This window comes from Myxine glutinosa, chromosome 8 (genome assembly GCF_964187855.1).
Source record: "Myxine glutinosa chromosome 8, kmMyxGlut1.1, whole genome shotgun sequence".
In the NCBI taxonomy this organism is placed as follows: Eukaryota; Metazoa; Chordata; class Myxini; order Myxiniformes; family Myxinidae; genus Myxine; species Myxine glutinosa.
The window spans coordinates 76,200,239-76,220,763 of record NC_136268.1 but is presented as its reverse complement, the minus strand read 5'-3'; the positions used below and the strand labels follow the sequence as shown (position 1 = coordinate 76,220,763).

The 20,525-nt window shown below is 46.9% G+C and overlaps 1 protein-coding gene across 2 annotated transcripts in view; it reads left to right on the top strand.

The window, feature by feature from the left end:
• Window positions 1-20,525, top strand: part of LOC137432600 (phosphatidylinositol 3,4,5-trisphosphate-dependent Rac exchanger 2 protein) — a 229,247-nt gene that overhangs the window by 17,977 nt on the left and 190,745 nt on the right. For both annotated transcript variants that reach the window (XM_068124662.2, XM_068124661.2), the window contains exons 2-3: window positions 14,417-14,488; window positions 18,151-18,273. In XM_068124662.2, the coding sequence (XP_067980763.2) occupies window positions 14,417-14,488; window positions 18,151-18,273 (195 nt within the window). The remainder of the gene's footprint in view (window positions 1-14,416; window positions 14,489-18,150; window positions 18,274-20,525) is intronic.

The following is a 20,525-nucleotide window of genomic DNA, read 5'->3' as shown; positions in this document are numbered from 1 at the left end:
GTACCTTCGACCGCGAGTTGCTCGGGCTTCACCTGGCGTTCAGGCACTTTCGCCATCTGCTCGAGGGCCGTTTGTTCACGGCCTTCGTCGACCACAAGCCCCTGGTCTTTGCGATGGCCAAGGTCGCCGAGCCGTGGTCGGCCTGGCAGCAGCGTCACCTCTCGGCCGTGTCCGAGTACACAACGGACATCCGGCATGTCGCGGGAAAGGACAACCCGGTGGCGGATTGCCTTTCCCGGTCCGTCGCCCACGCGGTCCACCTCGGCATCGACTATGCCCGGATGGCAGTGGACCAGACCACCGACCCCGACGTCCAGGCCTTGCGGACCGCCGTCACGGGCCTCCGCGTCACCGAGGTGCCATTCGACGGCGCGGGCACGGCCCTCTTGTGTGACGTCTCCCTCGGGCGGCCTCGCCCCATCGTGCCCGCGGGCTGGCAGCGCCGGATTTTTGACACCATCCACGGCCTGTCCCACCCGGGCACGAAGGCCTCCCAGAGGCTGATCGCCGACAAGTTCATCTGGCATGGCCTCCGGAAGGTCGTCCGCGATTGGACCAGGACGTGCCTCGCGTGCCAGCCTGTGAAGGTGCACCGCCACACCCAGGCCCCGTTGGCCCCATTTACGGTGCCCGAACGTCGGTTCGACCACGTTCACGTGGACTTGGTGGGACCTCTGCCCCCCTCGCGGGGTTTCACCCACGTCCTCACCATGGTGGACCGCACCACCCGGTGGCCGGAGGCCGTGCCTTTGGCGGCGACGACGGCGGCGGACATCGCGCAGGCGTTCATCGCCACCTGGGTTGCCCGGTTCGGCGCCCCCTCGGACATCTTGTCCGACCGCGGCCCCCAGTTCACCTCAGAGCTATGGGGGGCGGGGGCTCGGTGTCCAGCTGTACCATACCACAGCCTATCACCCCCAGGCCAACGGCCTGTACGAGCGTTTCCACCGCTCCTTGAAGGCCGCGCTCCGGGCCACCCTCCGCGACGGCGGCTGGGTCGACAGGCTCCCCTGGGTCCTGCTGGGCCTCCGGACGGCGCCCAAGGACGACCTGCGTGCATCCGCGGCGGAGTTGGTCTTCGGGCAACCGCAGCGGGTGCCGGGCGAGTTCCTCCCCGACTCCACGGCACCATGGTCCGCGCTGCAGCATACCGCCCAGAGGTTCGCCCTGGTACCGACGGCGCACCACGGGCGCCCACCAACGCACGTCGCCCCGGAGCTTCGCACGGCGGAGTACGTGTTCGTCCAACAGGACGCCCACCGGACACCGCTGCGGCCCCCGTACGACGGGCCCTTCCGCGTGCTGGAGACTGGGGCGAAGCACTTCACCCTGGAGATCAGCGGTACTCCTGACCGCGTTTCCGTGGACCGCCTCAAACCGGCCCACCTCGACGTGGACTACCCCCAGCCAGTGGCTCAGCCCCCGCGTCGGGGCCGCCCCCCGGCGGCGGACCCCCGCACCGCCCAACCCCGCCGGCACACCGCCCCCCGGTCCCGCCCCCATCCCAGGGGCAGCCGGTGGCATCCCGGCAGCCCAGACGCCGCCAGCCGCCAGAAGGCGCTTCGGCCGGGTCATCCATTTGCCCCGCAAACTGACCCTTCAGGAGCGCAGGAATTCTGGGGGGGGCGCGTGTGGCGGACACGATGGCTCGCTGACGCGATGACATCATTCCGCGCACCAAGAGGGTGTCGGCCACGCCCGAGGGGTAGGCGTGGCCTCGGGATATACACGGGGCTCAAAGCCCCGAGCACGGCAGTGCTATAGTTTGAGCTTTCAAATAAAGACGCTTTTGGTTACATGCGTTGTTGCTTCCCTTATTGGCAAGACAAGTCGTGCGCATAGCACCGCACTTCACAATAGTCAATACAGTACTTCAAAAATGTACATAATAATGTAAACTAACTATGCAATGCAATATTTATTAATAACGTTTGGTTTTAATCTATTTTTTTTTTATAAAGTGAAAAGTTTTCGATACTTTCAAGTTTAAAAATGAAGAAGAGTCATGGGTTCCATAGGCCTCTGACAAGCCTCTGATGTGCATTTTAAGACTGAGTCAACACGTCTTCGATCATAAATTACTTTTTGAAGAAACAAAGGTACATTTTGATTACAACTGAAGCAAAGGAAACCAGGTAATGCCTGTTTCGTTCTGAGGGATTATACACCGCCCAAAGAAGATGCGTTTAATAGCCAAAGGAGATAAATTCGTGATATCTTTAATAAAAAACTTTTTTTGTTTTCGCACGAGTTTTCAAGGCTGAATCGTGTTCACATCCAGGATTAATAAACAAACTGCATTTCACGTATGCATGGACATGCAATTCACAGATGTGAAAAAATAAATAAACACAGACGGGAAAGAATCTGGTCCGGTAATTACGATAACTAGGACGTGCCCGTACGTGGGTGCCCGTTCGGAAAAACATTCCAAACCGCGTGGCAGTAACGACCACAGAACCCCACCCTCTATTTACATGAAATGGTTTGGTCCATTCGCAAAGCCAAAGCGAACGACCACAGAACCCCCCCCCTCTATTTACATGAATGGTTTGGTCCATTCGCAAAGCCAAAGCGAACGGCGAACGGCTAAATCGCCATAGCTCGGTAACTACTTCTCCGATTAATATGAAACCTTGAAAAGGCACATCCTCAGGTCCCCAGCAATATACCTGGCAAGTTTCAAGTATATCGGACCCGTGGTTGTCGAGAAACAGCGGTCACAGACAAACACACACACACACACACACACACACACACACAGACACACACACACACAGAGATTACTGTAATTATAGATAGATAATCGCTACGGAAGTGGCTGCTGCCAATCGTCGTGATCCCATGCTGTCACGTGTTGCGGACGTTGTTTTGTCAAGTTATTGGTGCGAGTTGCGCTCGACGTCAGAATATGTTCCATATGCGTCGCATGCATCCGAGCTGTCTTTAGCTCAAGTTTACATAATTCCTGCATTCCTGCTTCTTTATGTCAGCGCTGTCTCAATGAGTTGTATGAGGGTCATTTGTAACTGCCATTTTCAAAATGAATAAAATAATGATGGAACAGGACGAGACCACCAATGAACGTCGTGATCCTCTCCCACTCCCCCGTGTGCGACCCACTCCCCCGTGTGCGACCCACTCCCCCGTGTGCGACTCACTCCCCCGTGTGCGACTCACTCCCCGGTGTGCGACACACTCAATTGTGTGTGACCCACTCCATTGTGTGTGACCCACTCAATTGTGTGTGACGCACTCCATTGTGTGTGACCCACTCCATTGTGTGTGACCCACTCCATTGTGTGTGACCCACTCCCCTGTGTGTGACCCACTCCCCCATGCATGACCCACTCCCCCGTGCGTGACCCACTCCCCCGTGCGTGACGCACTCCCCCGTGCACGACCCACTCCCACGTGTGTGAGCCACTCCCCCATGTCTGGCCCACTCCCCCATGTGTGGCCCACTCCCCCGTGTGTGACCCACTCCCCTGTGTGTGACCCACTCCCCCGTGTGTGACCCACTCCCCCGTGTGTGACCCACTCCCCCGTGTGTGACCCACTCCCCCGTGTGTGACCCATACCCCCGTGCGTGACCCACTCCCCCGTGCGTGACCCACTCCCCCGTGCGTGACCCACTCCCCCGTGCGTGACCCACTCCCCCATGCGTGACCCACTCCCCTGTGCGTGACCCACTCCCCCGTGCGTGACCCACTCCCCCGTGCGTGACCCACTCCCCCGTGCGTGACCCACTCCCCCGTGCGTGACCCACTCCCCTGTGCGCGACCCACTCCCACGTGTGTGACCCACACCCCCGTGCGTGAACCACTCCCTCATGCGTGACCCACTCCCCCGTGCGTGACCCACTCCCATGTGTGCGACCCACTCCCACGTGTGTGACCCACTCCCCAGTGTGTGACCCACTCCCCCGTGTGTGACCCACTCCCCCGTGTGTGACCCACTCCCCCGTGTGTGACCCACTCCCCCGTGTGTGACCCACTCCCCCGTGTGTGACCCACTCCATTGTGTGTGACCCACTCAATTGTGTGTGACCCACTCCATTGTGTGTGACCCACTCCATTGTGTGTGACCCACTCCATTGTGTGTGACCCACTCCATTGTGTGTGACCCACTCCATTGTGTGTGACCCACTCCCCTGTGTGTGACCCACTCCCCCGTGCGTGACCTACTCCCCCATGTGTGACCCACTCCCCCGTGCGTGACCCACTCCCCCGTGTGTGACCAACTCCCCCGTGTGCGACCCACTCCCATGTGTGTGAGCCACTCCCCCATGTCTGACCCACTCCCCCGTGTGTGGCCCACTCCCCCGTGTGTGACCCACTCCCCCGTGTGTGACCCACTCCCCCGTGTGTGACCCACTCCCCCGTGCATGACCCACTCCCCGTGCGTGACCCACTCCCATGTGTGCGACCCACTCCCACGTGTGTGACCCACTCCCCCGTGTGTGACCCACTCCGCCGTGTGTGACCCACTCCCCCGTGTGTGACCCACTCCCCCGTGTGTGACCCACTCCCCCGTGTGTGACCCACTCCATTGTGTGTGACCCACTCAATTGTGTGACCCACTCCATTGTGTGTGACCCACTCCATTGTGTGTGACCCACTCCATTGTGTGTGACCCACTCCATTGTGTGTGACCCACTCCATTGTGTGTGACCCACTCCATTGTGTGTGACCCACTCCCCCGTGTGTGACCCACTCCCCCGTGTGTGACCCACTCCATTGTGTGTGACCCACTCCATTGTGTGTGACCCACTCCATTGTGTGTGACCCACTCCATTGTGTGTGACCCACTCCATTGTGTGTGACCCACTCCATTGTGTGTGACCCACTCCCCTGTGTGTGACCCACTCCCCTGTGTGTGACCCACTCCCCCGTGTGTGACCCACTCCCCCGTGCGTGACCCACTCCCCCGTGCGTGACCCACTCCCCCGTGTGTGACCCACTCCCCCGTGTGACCCACTCCCCCGTGTGTGACCCACTCCCCCGTGTGTGACCCACTCCCCCGTGTGTGACCCACTCCCCCGTGTGTGACCCACTCCCCCGTGTGTGACCCATACCCCCGTGCGTGACCCACTCCCCTGTGCGTGACCCACTCCCCCGTGCGTGACCCACTCCCCCGTGCATGACCCACTCCCACGTGTGTGACCCACACCCCCGTGCGTGACCCACTCCCTCCTGCGTGACCCACTCCCCCGTGCGTGACCCACTCCCCGTGCGTGACCCACTTCCATGTGTGCGACCCACTCCCACGTGTGTGACCCACTCCCCCGTGTGTGACCCACTCCCCCGTGTGTGACCCACTCCCCCGTGTGTGACCCACTCCCCCGTGTGTGACCCACTCCCCCGTGTGTGACCCACTCCTTTGTGTGTGACCCACTCCATTGTGTGTGACCCACTCCATTGTGTGTGACCCACTCCATTGTGTGTGACCCACTCCATTGTGTGTGACCCACACCCCCGTGTGTGACCCACTCCCCCGTGCGTGACCCACTCCCCCGTGCATGACCCACTCCCCCGTGCATGACCCACTCCCCCGTGCATGACTCACTCCCCGTGCGTGACCCACTCCCCCGTGTGTGAACCCACTACCCCGTGTGTGACCCAGTGCATCTGATAAATTGCCAGTAACCATTTTGTAAAGCTGAATGTGCAGCATCTAAATGAAGATGTCCAAATGTCACACACCATGCCCGTGGAGTGAACGCCCCTGGGGACGGATAGCCGATCGAGCTTTTCACTCCAAGGCATTCTATCAAATGCGGTGTGAATATGCGCGGGGGATGAGGGCAGCAAAGCTCTTACCTGCACGGATCCCACCGGACATCCTCGACCCTGGTAATCAATTCAAACCGACACGGAATTAAAATGCAAAAATACCAGCTTTATTTTAAGAAATGCCGGTAACAAAATAATGCAAGGTAAACTAAAATTCCTAATCAAGGGACCCTCCACACGGACTCGTATACAACACAAAGGGAAAAATAAATGGAAAATAAATGTGTGTATGTGTACTCGGCTCTGGTCCCCTTGATCGTCCAGGATCGTCACAGGCCCCCCGCGTCCCTGCGCGGGAAAGCAATGCGGCCTTTGATGGTGAAACCCAGGGCTGAGAGCCGAAAAATGTCGGGACCCAAGTCTTTTGTACCCAGGGCTCTTACGTCATTCAACGACGTCACGCCATGCTCCAATCAGCGAGTCCCATTTCATTGCTCAATCATACCGGACCGTTCACTGCTCTTCAGGGCGTGGCCTCATGGACCTGCCTGCTTGATGTTGGGATGTGTTGGCTGGCAGCACCAGCGGTATTGTTCAATGTCTTGGCTATGTGTGTGTAGTGCATTGTTATCAGGAACAAAGGGAAAATCACAGGCTATTTACATTCAGGGAATTTACCATTAATCCCTAACTAATTAACATAACCCTACCCATCGTCATGGGGCAATCATACACTTACACGACATCCGGTCTAACGGATTCCCTACCTATGTACATGGGGGGTTTCTTCTTCTTCTTCATCGTGGCATTTGGAGAACACTATCCCATACAATTCTACCTGGACTAAGGTACTGCATTGCCTACCCCCCATAAACATAACTAGGTATATATATATATATATATATCTATATATATTTTTGTGCAGCATCTGTCCTGTCCTGTGTTGTGTTGTTACTGAACTACTTTCTCAAACTTTTGTGAAATCGTACCAAACTTCTGTATGCACATATCTCTCCCGTCAGTATGTCCTAAGGGTATTTTTATTTATTTTTTTCCAATTTTATTTTTTTGGGGGGGAATTATTTTGGGATTTTTATTTTTTTCAACTAAAGTTTTCAACTTCAATTGTTTATAAAATGTGATATCACGTATATTACAAATACATTTGTGCAAAATGATTGTTTGAATTATGATTGGTTTAAACCATGACAAAACGGCAACTCGGGTACAGTCATTTATCTATATATCGACACATCTGGGCAGTGTCTGTGTTGTCACTTAACGACTCCCACAAACTTTTGTTTCCGTGGTTGTGAAGTGTTTTTAATAATGTTGTGGTGGTTTTGAATCACGTGGTGGTGAGGTATTTTGAATTATGTGGTGGTGAGGTGTTTTTAAATGACGTGGTGGTGAGGTGTTTTAATATCACATGGTGGTGAGGTGTTTTTAAATCACATGGTGGTGAGGTGTTTTGAATTATGTGGTGGTGAGGTATTTATAATTACATGGGGTGAGGTGTTTTTAATTATGTGGTGGTGAGGTGTTTTGAATTCATTGGTGATGAGGTGTTATGAATGATGTGGTGGTGAGGTGTTTTGAATTACTTGGTGGTGAGGTGTTTTTAAATGACGTGGTGGTGAGGTGTTTTTAATTTTGTGGCTGTGAGGTGTTTTTATTATGGGTTTTATGGCTGTGAGGTGTTTTTATTACGTGTTTTATGGCTGTGAGGTGTTTTTATTACGTGTTTTATGGCTGTGAGGTGTTTTTAATTTTGTGGTGGTGAGGTGTTTTTATTACGTGTTTTATGGCTGTGAGGTGTTTTTATTACGTGTTTTATGGCTGTGAGGTGTTTTTATTTTCGTGGTTGTGAGGTGTTTTTATTACGTGTTTGATGACTGTGAGGTATTTTTAATTTCGTTGTGGTGAGGTGTTTTTATTATGTGTTTTATGGCTGTGAGGTGTTTTTATTACGTGCTTGATGGCTTTGAGGTGTTTTCAATTTCGTGGTGGTGAGGTGTTTTTAATTTCGTGGTGGTGAGGTGTTTTTATTATGTGTTTTATGGTGGTGAGGTGTTTTGAATTACTTGGTGGTGAGGTATTTTTAATTACGTGGTGGGGAGGTGTTTTGAATTACGTGGTGGTGCGGTGTTTTGAATTACTTGGTGGTGAGGTGTTTTGAATTACATGGTGGTGAGGTGCAATCGTCCCAAACTTCCAATCTGCACCTACCCCTCCCCTATGTGAGGGGTTCTTTCTTGAAAAAAAAACATTCAACCTAAATCTTCAACCTAAATTGCCTATGAAAATGTAATATCACAAACACAACAAATACATTTGTGCAAAGTAATTGTTTGTATTATGATTGGTGAAAATCATGACAACACAGCAACTCAGGTACAGTCATTAGCCTCAGCTAAATTAAGCCCGTTCCTCAGTATCGACGCTTGGTGAGGCGAGGGCAGCGAGCCTCACCAAGCTAGTATATTATATATATATATATATATATATATATATATATATATATATATATATATATAATATATATATATATATATACATACAGACTTGGCATTTAATATGGAATTTTTTTTTGTGGGGGTGAACTTACTTTTCAAGATGTCTAAGAATCAAAAGTTCATTGGAATTATGTTGAAATTATTCTAGATTTTGTTGATGTGACCTTCAAAATAAACAAAAACCACATTTGACATTTCGAAACAAATAAATTGATCCTTGAAAGTGATGTAAACTGATATCGCACTCAATTCATGGACAGTACTGTGTTAAACTTCTGTACGATTTCCAGAAGTATCTCTTTATTTTGCACATTAGCCAAAAATTTTTTTAGCAAAAACAAAAGTTGAATTACGAATGGGATTAAGGACAGTAAAATTACAGTTCAGTACTTCGTGTAACCCCCACGAGCATTCAGGAGAGAACGTACACGTTGAGGCATGCTGTTCACAAGATTTGCCAAGGTTTGGACAGGAATCCCTTGCCATGCAGTGACAATAGCCTGCTGCAATTCACGCACAGAGGTCGGCTGCTGGTCCAAGTGGTCGATTTGACGCATTAATTCTGCCCACACGTTCTCTATCGGATTCATATCCGGGGACATGGCAGGCCACTCCATATGCTCTCCACCACGGTCAGCAAGAAAGTGATGGATCATGCGAGCACGATGAGGCCGTGCATTGTCATCTTGGAAGATAAAGTTTTCTCAAAAGGCTGCACGAGCAAATGGAAGCAATGTTTCTTCCAGAATGGCCCTGTACTTGAACTGGTTCAGGTTTCCATTCAGAACAACCAGGTCAGTTTTGCCCCCTGCATGAAAAGCAGCACAAACGGTCACCCCACCACCTCCAGCTTGGACTCTTGGCACTATACAATCTTTGTTGTAGGCTTCATGCACTTGTCTGCGCACTCGGATGTGGCCATCTTGACGATAGACCAGAAATCTAGACTCGTCACTGAAGATCACGTGATTCCAGTGTCCTGGCTGCCATTGACGGTGCTCTCTGGCCCACTGCAATCGGCGCTGGTGGTGTTGTCTGGTCAGTCGTGGCTTTGTCAGGGGACGCCTGGCATGATAGCCTGCTTGAACCAGTCGTTGGTTGACTAGCCTTCTGGATACAGGCACATTTGTCAGTTGCTGCCACTCAGCCCTAAGCCGATTAGCTGACTTGGTACGGCCATTGCGGACTTACTGGTGCAGCTGGCGATAATCCCTCCTTGTGGTTCTGCGGGGACATCCTGGCCTCGATATTGGAGTAGGGACACCCCTCTGAGCATTTAGTTTCAGGATCTTTGACACCTGACCTTGAGTGATGCCATACTGCCGAGCAATAGCACGCTGTTTCATGCCGTAATTTCGTAAAGCCACCACTCCATGACAAACAGCATTGTCGAGTTGACGGACCATCTCCAGAGGAAGCGGCAATAACTTTTCGAGATGTGCAGCAGTTGTTTTCCACTAATACAGAACGCAACAACCCTTGTATACCCGACTGTAAAGCCAATCATCAAATGCACCTCTCCGTACATTTTGCCACGCCACCTGTGATATAATCCTGTTGTTGACTTCTTGCTGCGACAGACAATCAGTGACATGGTTCTTTTAACAAATAAATCACCAAAGTGTAAAAGAAACTCACCAGATTGATATACTGAGTTAAGAGAGTAAACCCAAGTCAAGAAAAAAAAAATATTCCATATTAAATGCCAAGTTTGTATATATACAGTGCGTATCAAAAAAAGGTAATCCGAATTCAAGGGGTTAATATGCAAAGGTTATTTATTTTGACAATTTACATGTGGTTTACTAATTAAGAGGAGATCCTCAGCTTTCCATTGATACCTTCCATGCATCATTGCTGTCACACATGACCGAGTACATGTTCATTGAAAATGACAAGTTCAAATCGCATTTTTTACAAGTTTGGCAAATCGATGCAAGTCAGGATAATTGGTGGAAAATGAACGTCAGATGTGAACTTTTCTCAGGAATGATTGGCCTTTATGCAGCCACACCTTCAACATGTCCACCTCCCCTTTCAACACAAAGCTCACAGCAGCGGAGCATGCCCTGAACTGCTCGTCTCACCATAGCCGGGTCATTGGGCAAAGCATCCACTTCATGTCGAATACGGCCCTGCAATTCGTCAAGATCACGGGAAGGAGTTACGAACACCTTGTTCTTTAAATGTCCCCAAAGGAAATAATCACATGGTGTGAGGTCAGATGATCTTGGCGGCCATTCCACTGCATGGTTGAGGGCGATGACTCGGTCTCCAAAGAGTTCCCTCAGTCGATCTCGGACAGCGATAAGACGATGTGCTGGGGCGCAGTCTTGGGCCCACCAGATATATCTGAAGACACCACGAACCTGTCGCTCAAAGTTCTCCTCCAGCTGCGGTAAAACTTCATCATTGATCATCTGCAGATACCTGTTACCATTGACATTCCTTTGAAAGAAAAATGGTCCGATCACCTGACGACTTCCACAAAGTCCCAACCAAACAGTCCACTTTTGTCGATTCATGTTGGTGTCAAAAATAAATTCCGGGGGTTGTCCTGTCGGTGCATATTCAAGAACATTATGGGTATTGACCTTGCCGTCCATGGCGAAAGCAGCTTCGTCGCCAACAACGAGATACCGCAGAAAATTGACATCTGCTTCGCAACGTGCTATTGTTACGGGGTCCCCCCCTTACCTCTGGTCTCGGTAGACCTCCGAACCCCGAGAGGGTCCCTGGCAGAAAGATGTGTTATCCTTGGTTTAAATCAAGGAAATAATGAAACCCTCAATGGAATCAGCAAATGAAACAGTCAAATCAATAATGCAACCACACCAGGTTATGAACAAACAATAGTATATTAGAAATCACACAAAAAGAGCCATACAACAATGGGGGCAATCACCCCTACTATCAAATCTTACGGTGGTAACCTTATCAAGCCCCTCAACCCCAAACTCACGGCACCTCCCCAATGTCTCTGCACCCCTCCAAAGCGAAGTCCCAATGTCTCTGTGCGCTCCCGCGATCGGGGAGTCAAGGCCCGATCAAAGTCAATTGAGGCGTAGGCGATCGAGGCGACCCCGAGGTCACGTTGTTCCGCACCCAGCAATACAGCGGTGGAAAGGAACCTCACAAAGACGCGCTCCGACGTACACGTTTGCGGTTCAATCCGCGAGCCTCCGTATAATTCTCAAGTGCCCTTTCTGGCACAGCCGTCCCCGGCAAACCACCGGGGAATAATGCGCAGCCGACACGACCAAACGCAGTTCACTGCAGGTTGCTCGCGTGGCGAAGATGGCGGACGGCTTTCACTCGAACCCGGGCTTTGAGGCCAGGATCCTCCGGAACCTCAATGAGGATACCCGACGACACAGGCTCCACGCACTCCGGCGATATCTCTTATCGCCCAAACCTCCCTTCAAGGACGCAAAGTTCACTCGCACTGTACGTCGACCGCTCGGTCCGGAGCTTCAACAACCACGTCTCTTCACGATGTCCTACCGCCTCTCCTTCCTCGCTCCACCTCTTCCCGTCACAATCCGTATTTCCGGCCACATTTTACCAGGAGCGCTTTTAAATCTTTTAACTATAATAACCCTTTCCCTTCAACCACAATCACCAGAATACTTCGAACCAACAACAATAATCATAACAACAATCATTAGGGCCGAATCCATAACACTATCAACAATCCAGCAAGCACCAGCCTCCTGGCAAAATCCCCTGGCGTAAGTTGATGCCGGATGTGAATCCGATATGGATGTTGGTGGAGATCCAGTCTTGTGATTCAGTTGAATGTTGCCGAAGGCAATCCCGTCCCATTTTGTCTTGTGCTGGTATCCCGAGGATGCTCCAAAACTTGCTGCCTTACTGCTGCAATGTTCATTTCCGATCGCCCAGTGCGCCTCCTACCAGAGTTCCCCTTGCTGCGGTTGAGGCTAGTGCCATGCTCTTGGTATTTTCTAACATTCGCCCAGATGGTTTTGGCTGCTGGAGGCTTCCGTTCTGGGAAACGTTCCCTGAACGCATCACGAGTTCGCTGCAAACTTCCAGTTTGGTGAAAGGTTGTAACCATGAAGGTCCGCTGTTCAGTCGTAAGTTGAACCATCTTTTCAATGACTCAGACTGTCTCTAAACCCATACACTATAGGCCCATCTTAAATACCCATCTTAAACATAGGATGACGCAACCGACGATTACCAGACCAGCTTAACAATTTTACAAATATCAACTTGGCAGTCGACAAGTAATGCGTCCATTTCAAACTGTCATGCACCGATTAGCCAAACTTGTAAAAATGCGATTTGAACTTGTCATTTTCAATGAACATGTACTCGGTCACGTGTGACCGCAGTGATGCATGAAAGGCATCAATGGAAAGCTGAGGATCTCCTTATAATCCTTTGTTTTCACTGATGTCACAGTTTACCCATCTCGCATTGCGCGGCGGCCATTTTGATACCCAAGCTAATCTGTCCGTGTGCGCTGATATTGATTTGTTGCGTTGGTTTATGGTGAATGCGGAACGCAAAAAGTCTGTTTTATAAAGTAATTTTGTTTGTTTTGTCACGTTCATGTGGAGTGTGGTGCCATCTAGTTTATATTACGTATTGTTGCCCAACAAACACAGAACATTCGGTTTAAGTTTGCCTTGGACCAGTGAACTGGTGAACACCTGGGCAGTGGGTCAACCTGCAACCAACTACCTGTAGAATAGACTTGGAGTGTACGTAAGGATACGGTAGATCCAGGCTTGAGTATGGCTAGCAGTGCGAGTGCCAACCTTGGCTACCAAGAGACGCCCCCCCCGGACGTTCTTGTTCGTTACAAAGAGAAGATTTCTGTCATTGGGTGTGACCCTTATGGTCTATCAAATGATCAATTTGAGAAGAATGTGAGCAAGTGGCCTCAGGTGACCCACATCGACGTGATCAACTACCTGTTGTTCAGCAAATCGGCCTATACCAAAGATGAGTTGAAGAAGTATAAATCCCTCGAGGCATACAGGTTGTACCAAGATGGATGGGTGCGACAAATCCTACACAAAGAACTGAATGACGTCCACTTGATTCGATCCAAGGTATTAATAAAATTCACTATCACTCCAATATCACTGATATCATAAAAACCAAATATTGTATTCAATATCATTAATGATTATAGTAATTGTATGGTTATACAATGAAACATGTTCTTACTTACTGTTAACAAAATGCTCGGAGCAGACAGGTGTGCGATCCCACTGTGATTCTGTTTGGATGTCACTGCGATTGATGGCAGCCTTCCACAAACGCCGCCTCTCTTCACTTAAATTTCTTGTTTCCTCACCCTGATTCAGTAGAAGTTTGGGCGTTTTGTAAAACTTAACTCCTGGCCTAACGCCTGGCCTGTTTGAACAACGAAATACGCCGCAAATTGGCATGACTGGTCGTGAACAAAAACTATTTAATGTGAATCCGCTGACGACGTTGTTCGAGAGGGTATCAAAATGGCCGAGGTGTCCCAGGGTGCCCTGCGCGCGTGCTCCGATGACGTCACAAGAAAACAAAGAATTGGTAAACCACATGTAAACTGTCAAACTAAATAACCTTTGCATATGAACCCCTTGAATTCGGATTACCTTTTTTTTGATACGCACTGTATATGTATGTATATATATATATATATATATATATATATATACGTATATGACATTTAATAATATTTGTTCATTTTCATGAACTATACTCTTTACAGAGCGTTTGTGCTGCTGAAGCGGTTTCTTGGCTGGAGTTGTACTGGGTGGTTTGCCATTGCCTTTCCAGCATTGTTTGTCCGTGCTCTATCCGTTTAAATGCTGAGCACCAAGCAAGCAAGCAGCACGTACCATTTTTAAAGTCTTTGACATGACTCGGACTGGGTTTGAACCATTGACCTCCCAAAATCAAAGCGGAAGCTCTAACCATTATACTACCGATCCTGGTTAAATTTATGTACAGTATGTATGTATACATACATGTGTATATATACGTATATACATACGTCATACATACATTGGTTAATCCTTTTTGGACTATTGTTAGTCTGTTTCATATACATTTTTAAACATCCCTCGTAATACTGTTGGTCTTTCTTAAGATAACAGTGTGTAATCGCAGCTGTGGTCTTTTCTACTCTTTCAGGCCTTTCTACACCGTATGAGACAATATGCTGCATCAAAAACTGACAAGCATATAACGGAGGAGACGATTGCGGTAATTACCTGCACATTTTCACGATTAAAAAATGACATTAATATGCACTGTGCTCATTCAAATAATGATGATGTGCTTGCTGTTCATATCATTGTTTTTGTCACAATGCTAATGTGTTGTGATTTATGTTCCAGTATTTCATCGACTGCAGTTATTTTCCTGACGAAACAGTTTCAAGATAATGCAGAATTAGATAAATCGGACTCACCTCCACCTCCCCCCATCACACACACACCCCTCCAGTAATGAGAAGGGCCTATCGAAGATTGTTTTTATGTGCGATGACATCAGTGCCTAAAACTGTAAATGTTGGTAAATTTTTAGGTAATTGTACATTAACTGATTTCTGAGGGTTGATCGTATTTTCCATAAACTGTCATATAAAGTTTACTAATGGCGTAAACAAATGTTTTTCTACAAGGTGTATATATTTTACATAAATTTCTTTTTTGTCTTGTTGTTATTCTCATCTGCCCACACAGCTTACAGTTATTGACAATGCCAAGTTTAAATCCCATAAACTGCTTTAATGTGTTCATTGTCATTTAATGTTATTGTCTGTTTAAATCTTGTCAATATTGCGAACCGTGATCTCTGTCCATGCATTTGTCTGTCTCCCGTTTGCATCGACCGCTTCAACATTCAAAGTTCAATGCCGGCAAAGCTCAACATTCACTTTTGAAATGATGAGAGAACAGGCATAAATAATGTTGATGCCAAATTGTATTTCGTGAGCAGAATATTTTGCCGTCTTTTATTAATTTATTAATTTTTTTTTTTTTGACAAATCCAACCTCCACCGCCCAATGTTGCACCACCATTTCAATAATGTGGGCGGTATAAGTATCTCAGAGCTTTGGCTCTGAGTGAAACCAAGAATGCGACACAATTAACCTTTTCTTCGCCGGAGGCATGTTTTCAGGTTGTCCGTCCGGTTGTCCGTCCATCCGTCCATTATAGATTTTCGTTACCGCGATAACTTGAGAACAGCTGAAGGGATCTTAATCAAACTTGGTGCATGTAAGGATAATGAGGTAAAGATGAACTGATTCGATTTTGAGGTCAGGAGGTCAAAGGCCAAAGGTCATGTTAGGTAAAAATCCTGTTACCACGAAAACTTGTGAACCAGTGATGGGATTCTGACCAAATTTGGTACACTTATGCAGAATGATGTAAGGATGAACTGATTATTTATTGGGGTCAAGAGGTTAAGAGGTCAAAGGTCAAAGTCTGTAATATGTCTATAACTTGAGAACGGCTGAAGTGATCGAATTCAAACTTGATACAGTTATGTATAATGATGTAAAGATTAACTGATTATATTTTGGGGGTAAAGGTCAAATATCAAAGTCCGTAATAGGTCTATAACTTGAGAACGGCTGAAGTTATCCAATTCAAATTTGGTACAGGTATGTATAATGATGTAAAGATAGACAGATTAGAATTTGGTGGCAACAGGTCAAAGATCAAAGTCTGTTATAGGTCTATAACTTGAGAACGGCTGAAGTGATCTAATTCAAACTTTGTACAGATATGTATAATGATGTAAATATTAACTGATTAGATTTTGGGGTCCCGAGGTCAAATGTCAGAGGTCATGTCATTTAGAAATATGATAACTTGTGAACAGTTGACGGGATTGAAATTAAAACTTGGTACAGGTATGTATAATGATGGAAACACGAACTGATTAAATTTGGGGGTCAAGAGGTCAAAGGTCAGGTCATGTCAGGTAAAATTGTGATAACTTGATAACAGCTGAATGCATTTGATGCAAACTTGGTACAAGTATTATAATGATATAATAATGTGGGTGGAGGCATATCGGTCGACGTCGTGACGTCGAAGAGTGTCGTTTTAGTTATGAAATAATGTATGACAGCCATGAAATTATTTAAATTGATAGATTTAAATAAACCTTTCCCATCACTGGTGACAGATACTTTTGCTAGTGTAGGTGACAGTGTATGTAGGTGACAGAAAATTTAAAAATTCCATGGGGAAAAAACATCAAAATGAAGAATCACTGTTTCATTTTCCTTCATGCTGGACTCTAACCCTGTGTTAAACTCCTAGTTAGACCACAACCCTTTCTTTGATGACGTGTTAGACTACAAGCATATGTTACACATCATTTTAGACTCTTACCCTACATTAAATGACAAGTTAGATGGCCACCTTATGTGAGACCACCTCCCTATGTTGGACTACATGTTAAGCTACAATGGTATTGTATTTGATTTTCGTTCTTTACATTCATTCATTTCATTCATACATTGAGGAAAATGAAATACCGACCATGAGGTTGCAGTGCATCTTTCAATTATCATTATAGCTGTTTGCATTTATTGTTTCAAACCTGCACCCTTTTTCAGGTTCATTTATTGTTTGTGTTCTTTTTTTTCCACCTCACCTGATATGTCTGATAAGTACCCTGTACACTAATCAATAAGTTACCATAAGAACAGAGTATGAAGAGAAAGAATGGTTTGGAATTGGAAAAGGGGCCAGACATAGGTACATTCTCTCCTCTTGTTTGTTCAATCCCGATGTTGAGTACATCATGAGGAAATCTAACTTGGTTGACATGGCGGCTGGAGTTAGGATTGGAGGAAGACGTATCAATAATAATCTAAGGTATACTGACGATTTCACTCTGTTGGTAGAAAGTAAAGAGGACTTGATGAAACTGCTTCAGACAGTGAAGAAGGGAAGTGAAAAGCTGGTCTTTATTTAAACTAAAAAATACTAGATCTTGTGAGCTGAGAAGATGGACATGTTCAGATTGGGAGACCATCACGTGGAAATAGTGGAAAGTCTCATCTTCCTATGTTCTAAGATTGAAGTGAATGAAGAATGTTGAGGAGAAATTAATAGACGGTTAGCATTGTGGAGAACAGCAATGTCAGGATTGACAAAGCTCTGGGAAGATGAAGAAGAAGATGTAACAATACAAACAAGGAGGCTGGTGAATTCTCTGGTATTTCCAGTTGTAATGTATGAATGTGAGTCGTGGACAGTGAAAAAGTAAAAAAAAGGAAGAAAAAATTGACCGTTTTGAAAAGTGGGGTTAAAGACGAATGTTAAATATTCCATGGACTGCAAGGCGAACAAACAAATCAGTGCTTGAAAAAAATTAGACTGCCATGTACATTAGAAGCACTGATGCTAAAACAGAAACTGTCATACTTTGGGCACATAATGGGTGCAGAAAATGAAAGTCTGGAGAAGTCAACCATGCTGTGAATGGTTGAGGGAAGAAGAGGAAGAAGCAGACCTTGTATGTGCTGGATGGATGGGGTAAAGACTGCAACCAAACTGCCTTTTCCAGAGCTTCAGGAAGCCATGCAGATTGGGATACTTGGAGACATCTGGTCACAATTGTTACCAGAAGTCAGACAATGTGTGACGGAACTGGATAATATAATCACTATTTGATTGCTTACCAGGAATGTAATTTACACCATTGTCACTAGCATCACCAAGCTAATCTTATTTCAATCTTGCTTGTATGGTTGTTTCTATTTGCCTTTTTAGTCAAATTCACCCATCATGCATTGCACTTTTTATCTGCTTGTTCGTGTTTCAGGCCTGTTCGTCAATCTCTTTGCCTTTCTTTCTTAACCACCAACCCCTTCTTCCGGGTGTCTACCATTGTACAGACACTGTTCTGCAATGTGGATAATCTGTTGCGCCTCCACCAAGATTTCCTTCACAACATTGAGCGGTGTCTCCATCCCTCACCTGACCCGAGCCACCGGCTGGGAAACTGTTTCCTGATGTTTGTAAGTTTGATGCTTCTTGATGTCTGTTATATTTACATGCTCGTGTGCTTTGGACCACTCAGCCCAGACTTTCGAGAAAACTTTACAATGATCATGAAATTACTTTCTGCACACTCTTGAAGGGGTGCTGTGATGTCATAATTCAAGCATTATCTCCACTACATAAACTGATGTAAATGTGATTCTCTTAACAATTCTTCCAGAAAAATTCTTCCGAACCACTGTATTTTTGGTGATGACATCATATGTGTCCAAAACTGAAAATAGATGTAAGCCATCAGCTTGTATCCACTTCTCTCTGTTATGGCAACCTGCTTGTCTTATTTAGACTTGTTGGATAGATGTTGTAACAAATTTCCAGGCTTGATACACTTTCGTTTTCAAATTTGCTGACAATGGAGGCACTGCCAATGTCATGTATTGCCTTTTATGGTATGATAGTTATTTTAATTTGATTCTGTACAAGCGGCTGAAACAAAATTAACTTTGTTTAACTAACTTTGAAATGTGAAAACTTGTGCCACGTCACTCGATTTATTGATATCAATGAATTAGTCCTCAAGCAATTGAGGTGCATCTGACTGTGTTGAGGAGGAATTATGATCTCAAGGGATGGAATTAGTGGATGATGACGTAATCTATGCTTCACTGGAGTTCTGTCAAAAAAAGAGAGAACTGCACCCTCTCCTGGACGCTGTCCTGTCCTCTCCAAAAGTGATAACCGTTTAAGAATGAAAACACCACAATGGATTTCCATTGAAGCAGAAACAAAACGCGCTGAAGCCAAATAGCGAACAAACTATTAGAAGAAGACGGGGTTGAGAGAAAAATGCAACAGTGTTACATCCGGACGATGTTTTCTTTCTGCAGATCAAGATGAAACATTGAGTAACTAAAGGGAGGGCTTTTGAAGCCGATCTTTGTGCTCAATGAGTGGGAGGTACAAAGACCGTTGTGTGTTGAACTGCGAGGCAATGGCGTTTTTGTGGCATTTCACCATTCTGCTGGCCTTGGCACAGTTCAGTCGAGTGTGGCTTTTGAAAGCAGAACAAACTTCACTCCCCTTGTGCTTCTTGCAATACTTGTAACAAATCGCTGGTCTTCCCGCGCCTGGAAAAAAAACAACCTCTTGGTCTCTAAGGTCTGTGCGTACTCCCGCATTAGCTGAGAGCACGTTCTGCACTGATATGTGTAATTGCGGTGATCTTTAAAATCCTCCTGATGTTTTTTTAAATTCTCAAACCTCATTTACGTCTGCCATTGTCTCCTCGTGTTTTTCTCCCTTGTTCCACAGCTCTCTTCCAAGTTCCCCACCGAGCTGCGGTTTTTTTTTTTTGGAAGAACTTTGATGATTCTCATTTAGACTTTGCAATGAAATGCTGTTGGATAATGCAGATGTAGAATGGGAAAAAATTTGGCAGTTTTGTCCATCCGGCTTCCATTCTCGTCTCCACCAAAGCAGTATATCACAACATGGTCTGGGTTAGCTTGACAATGGAAGATGATCCGACTATAAACTGCACTCCTGGTGCTTCACCCACTGTGTGGATGTGGAAGATCAAGACCTTTTAAATAGAGTAGGTCCAGTGTGTGCCAGTACTCTGGCCAAATCATAAACTTCTGTCTTGTGATTCTCTGGTCAAAGTCTGCTGTAATGGATGAGAATGATGCCAGAACACAACAATAAAGGCTACATGCAGCACGAACATGCAGACAATGAAATTTGGGAGATTTTAAGATTTTAGAGATATAATTTAGATAATTAAAATATATAGAGACATAATTAAATATTTGGGTAATAAATAAATAAATCTTTAAACTTTGAGTTCTGGGGTAATGACAAACCACTCGCCCTTTACGTTAAGTGATCGATGGCAACGTCGGCCATACAAAAGGTAGGGGTCGTCATCTGGAGATCATCTACCCTAGGTCCGGCGCAGACCTTGGGGTTACTGGCGGTTGCCATGCTGTAATTGACTGCATGTGCTTTGCTTCTTAGACTCAAATTGCTCTCCGCGAGTTTTTAAAAATACAGAATCCAGTCGCACAGGAAAGGCCAAAATGTTAGTGTATACGGCAGTCGTCTGCGGACTGTGCTCCACTGGCTGTGCAATTTCTGGCCGAGTGTCGGCATTCCAATAAAAAGAAAGGAGAGCGGATGACGCATATGGAAAGCCGGCGTGCAGGATAAATACGCTCAGCAGGCCTCCTGGCTGCTGTCCTGTCCTCTAACTTTGAAGGGTTTGTTCTGA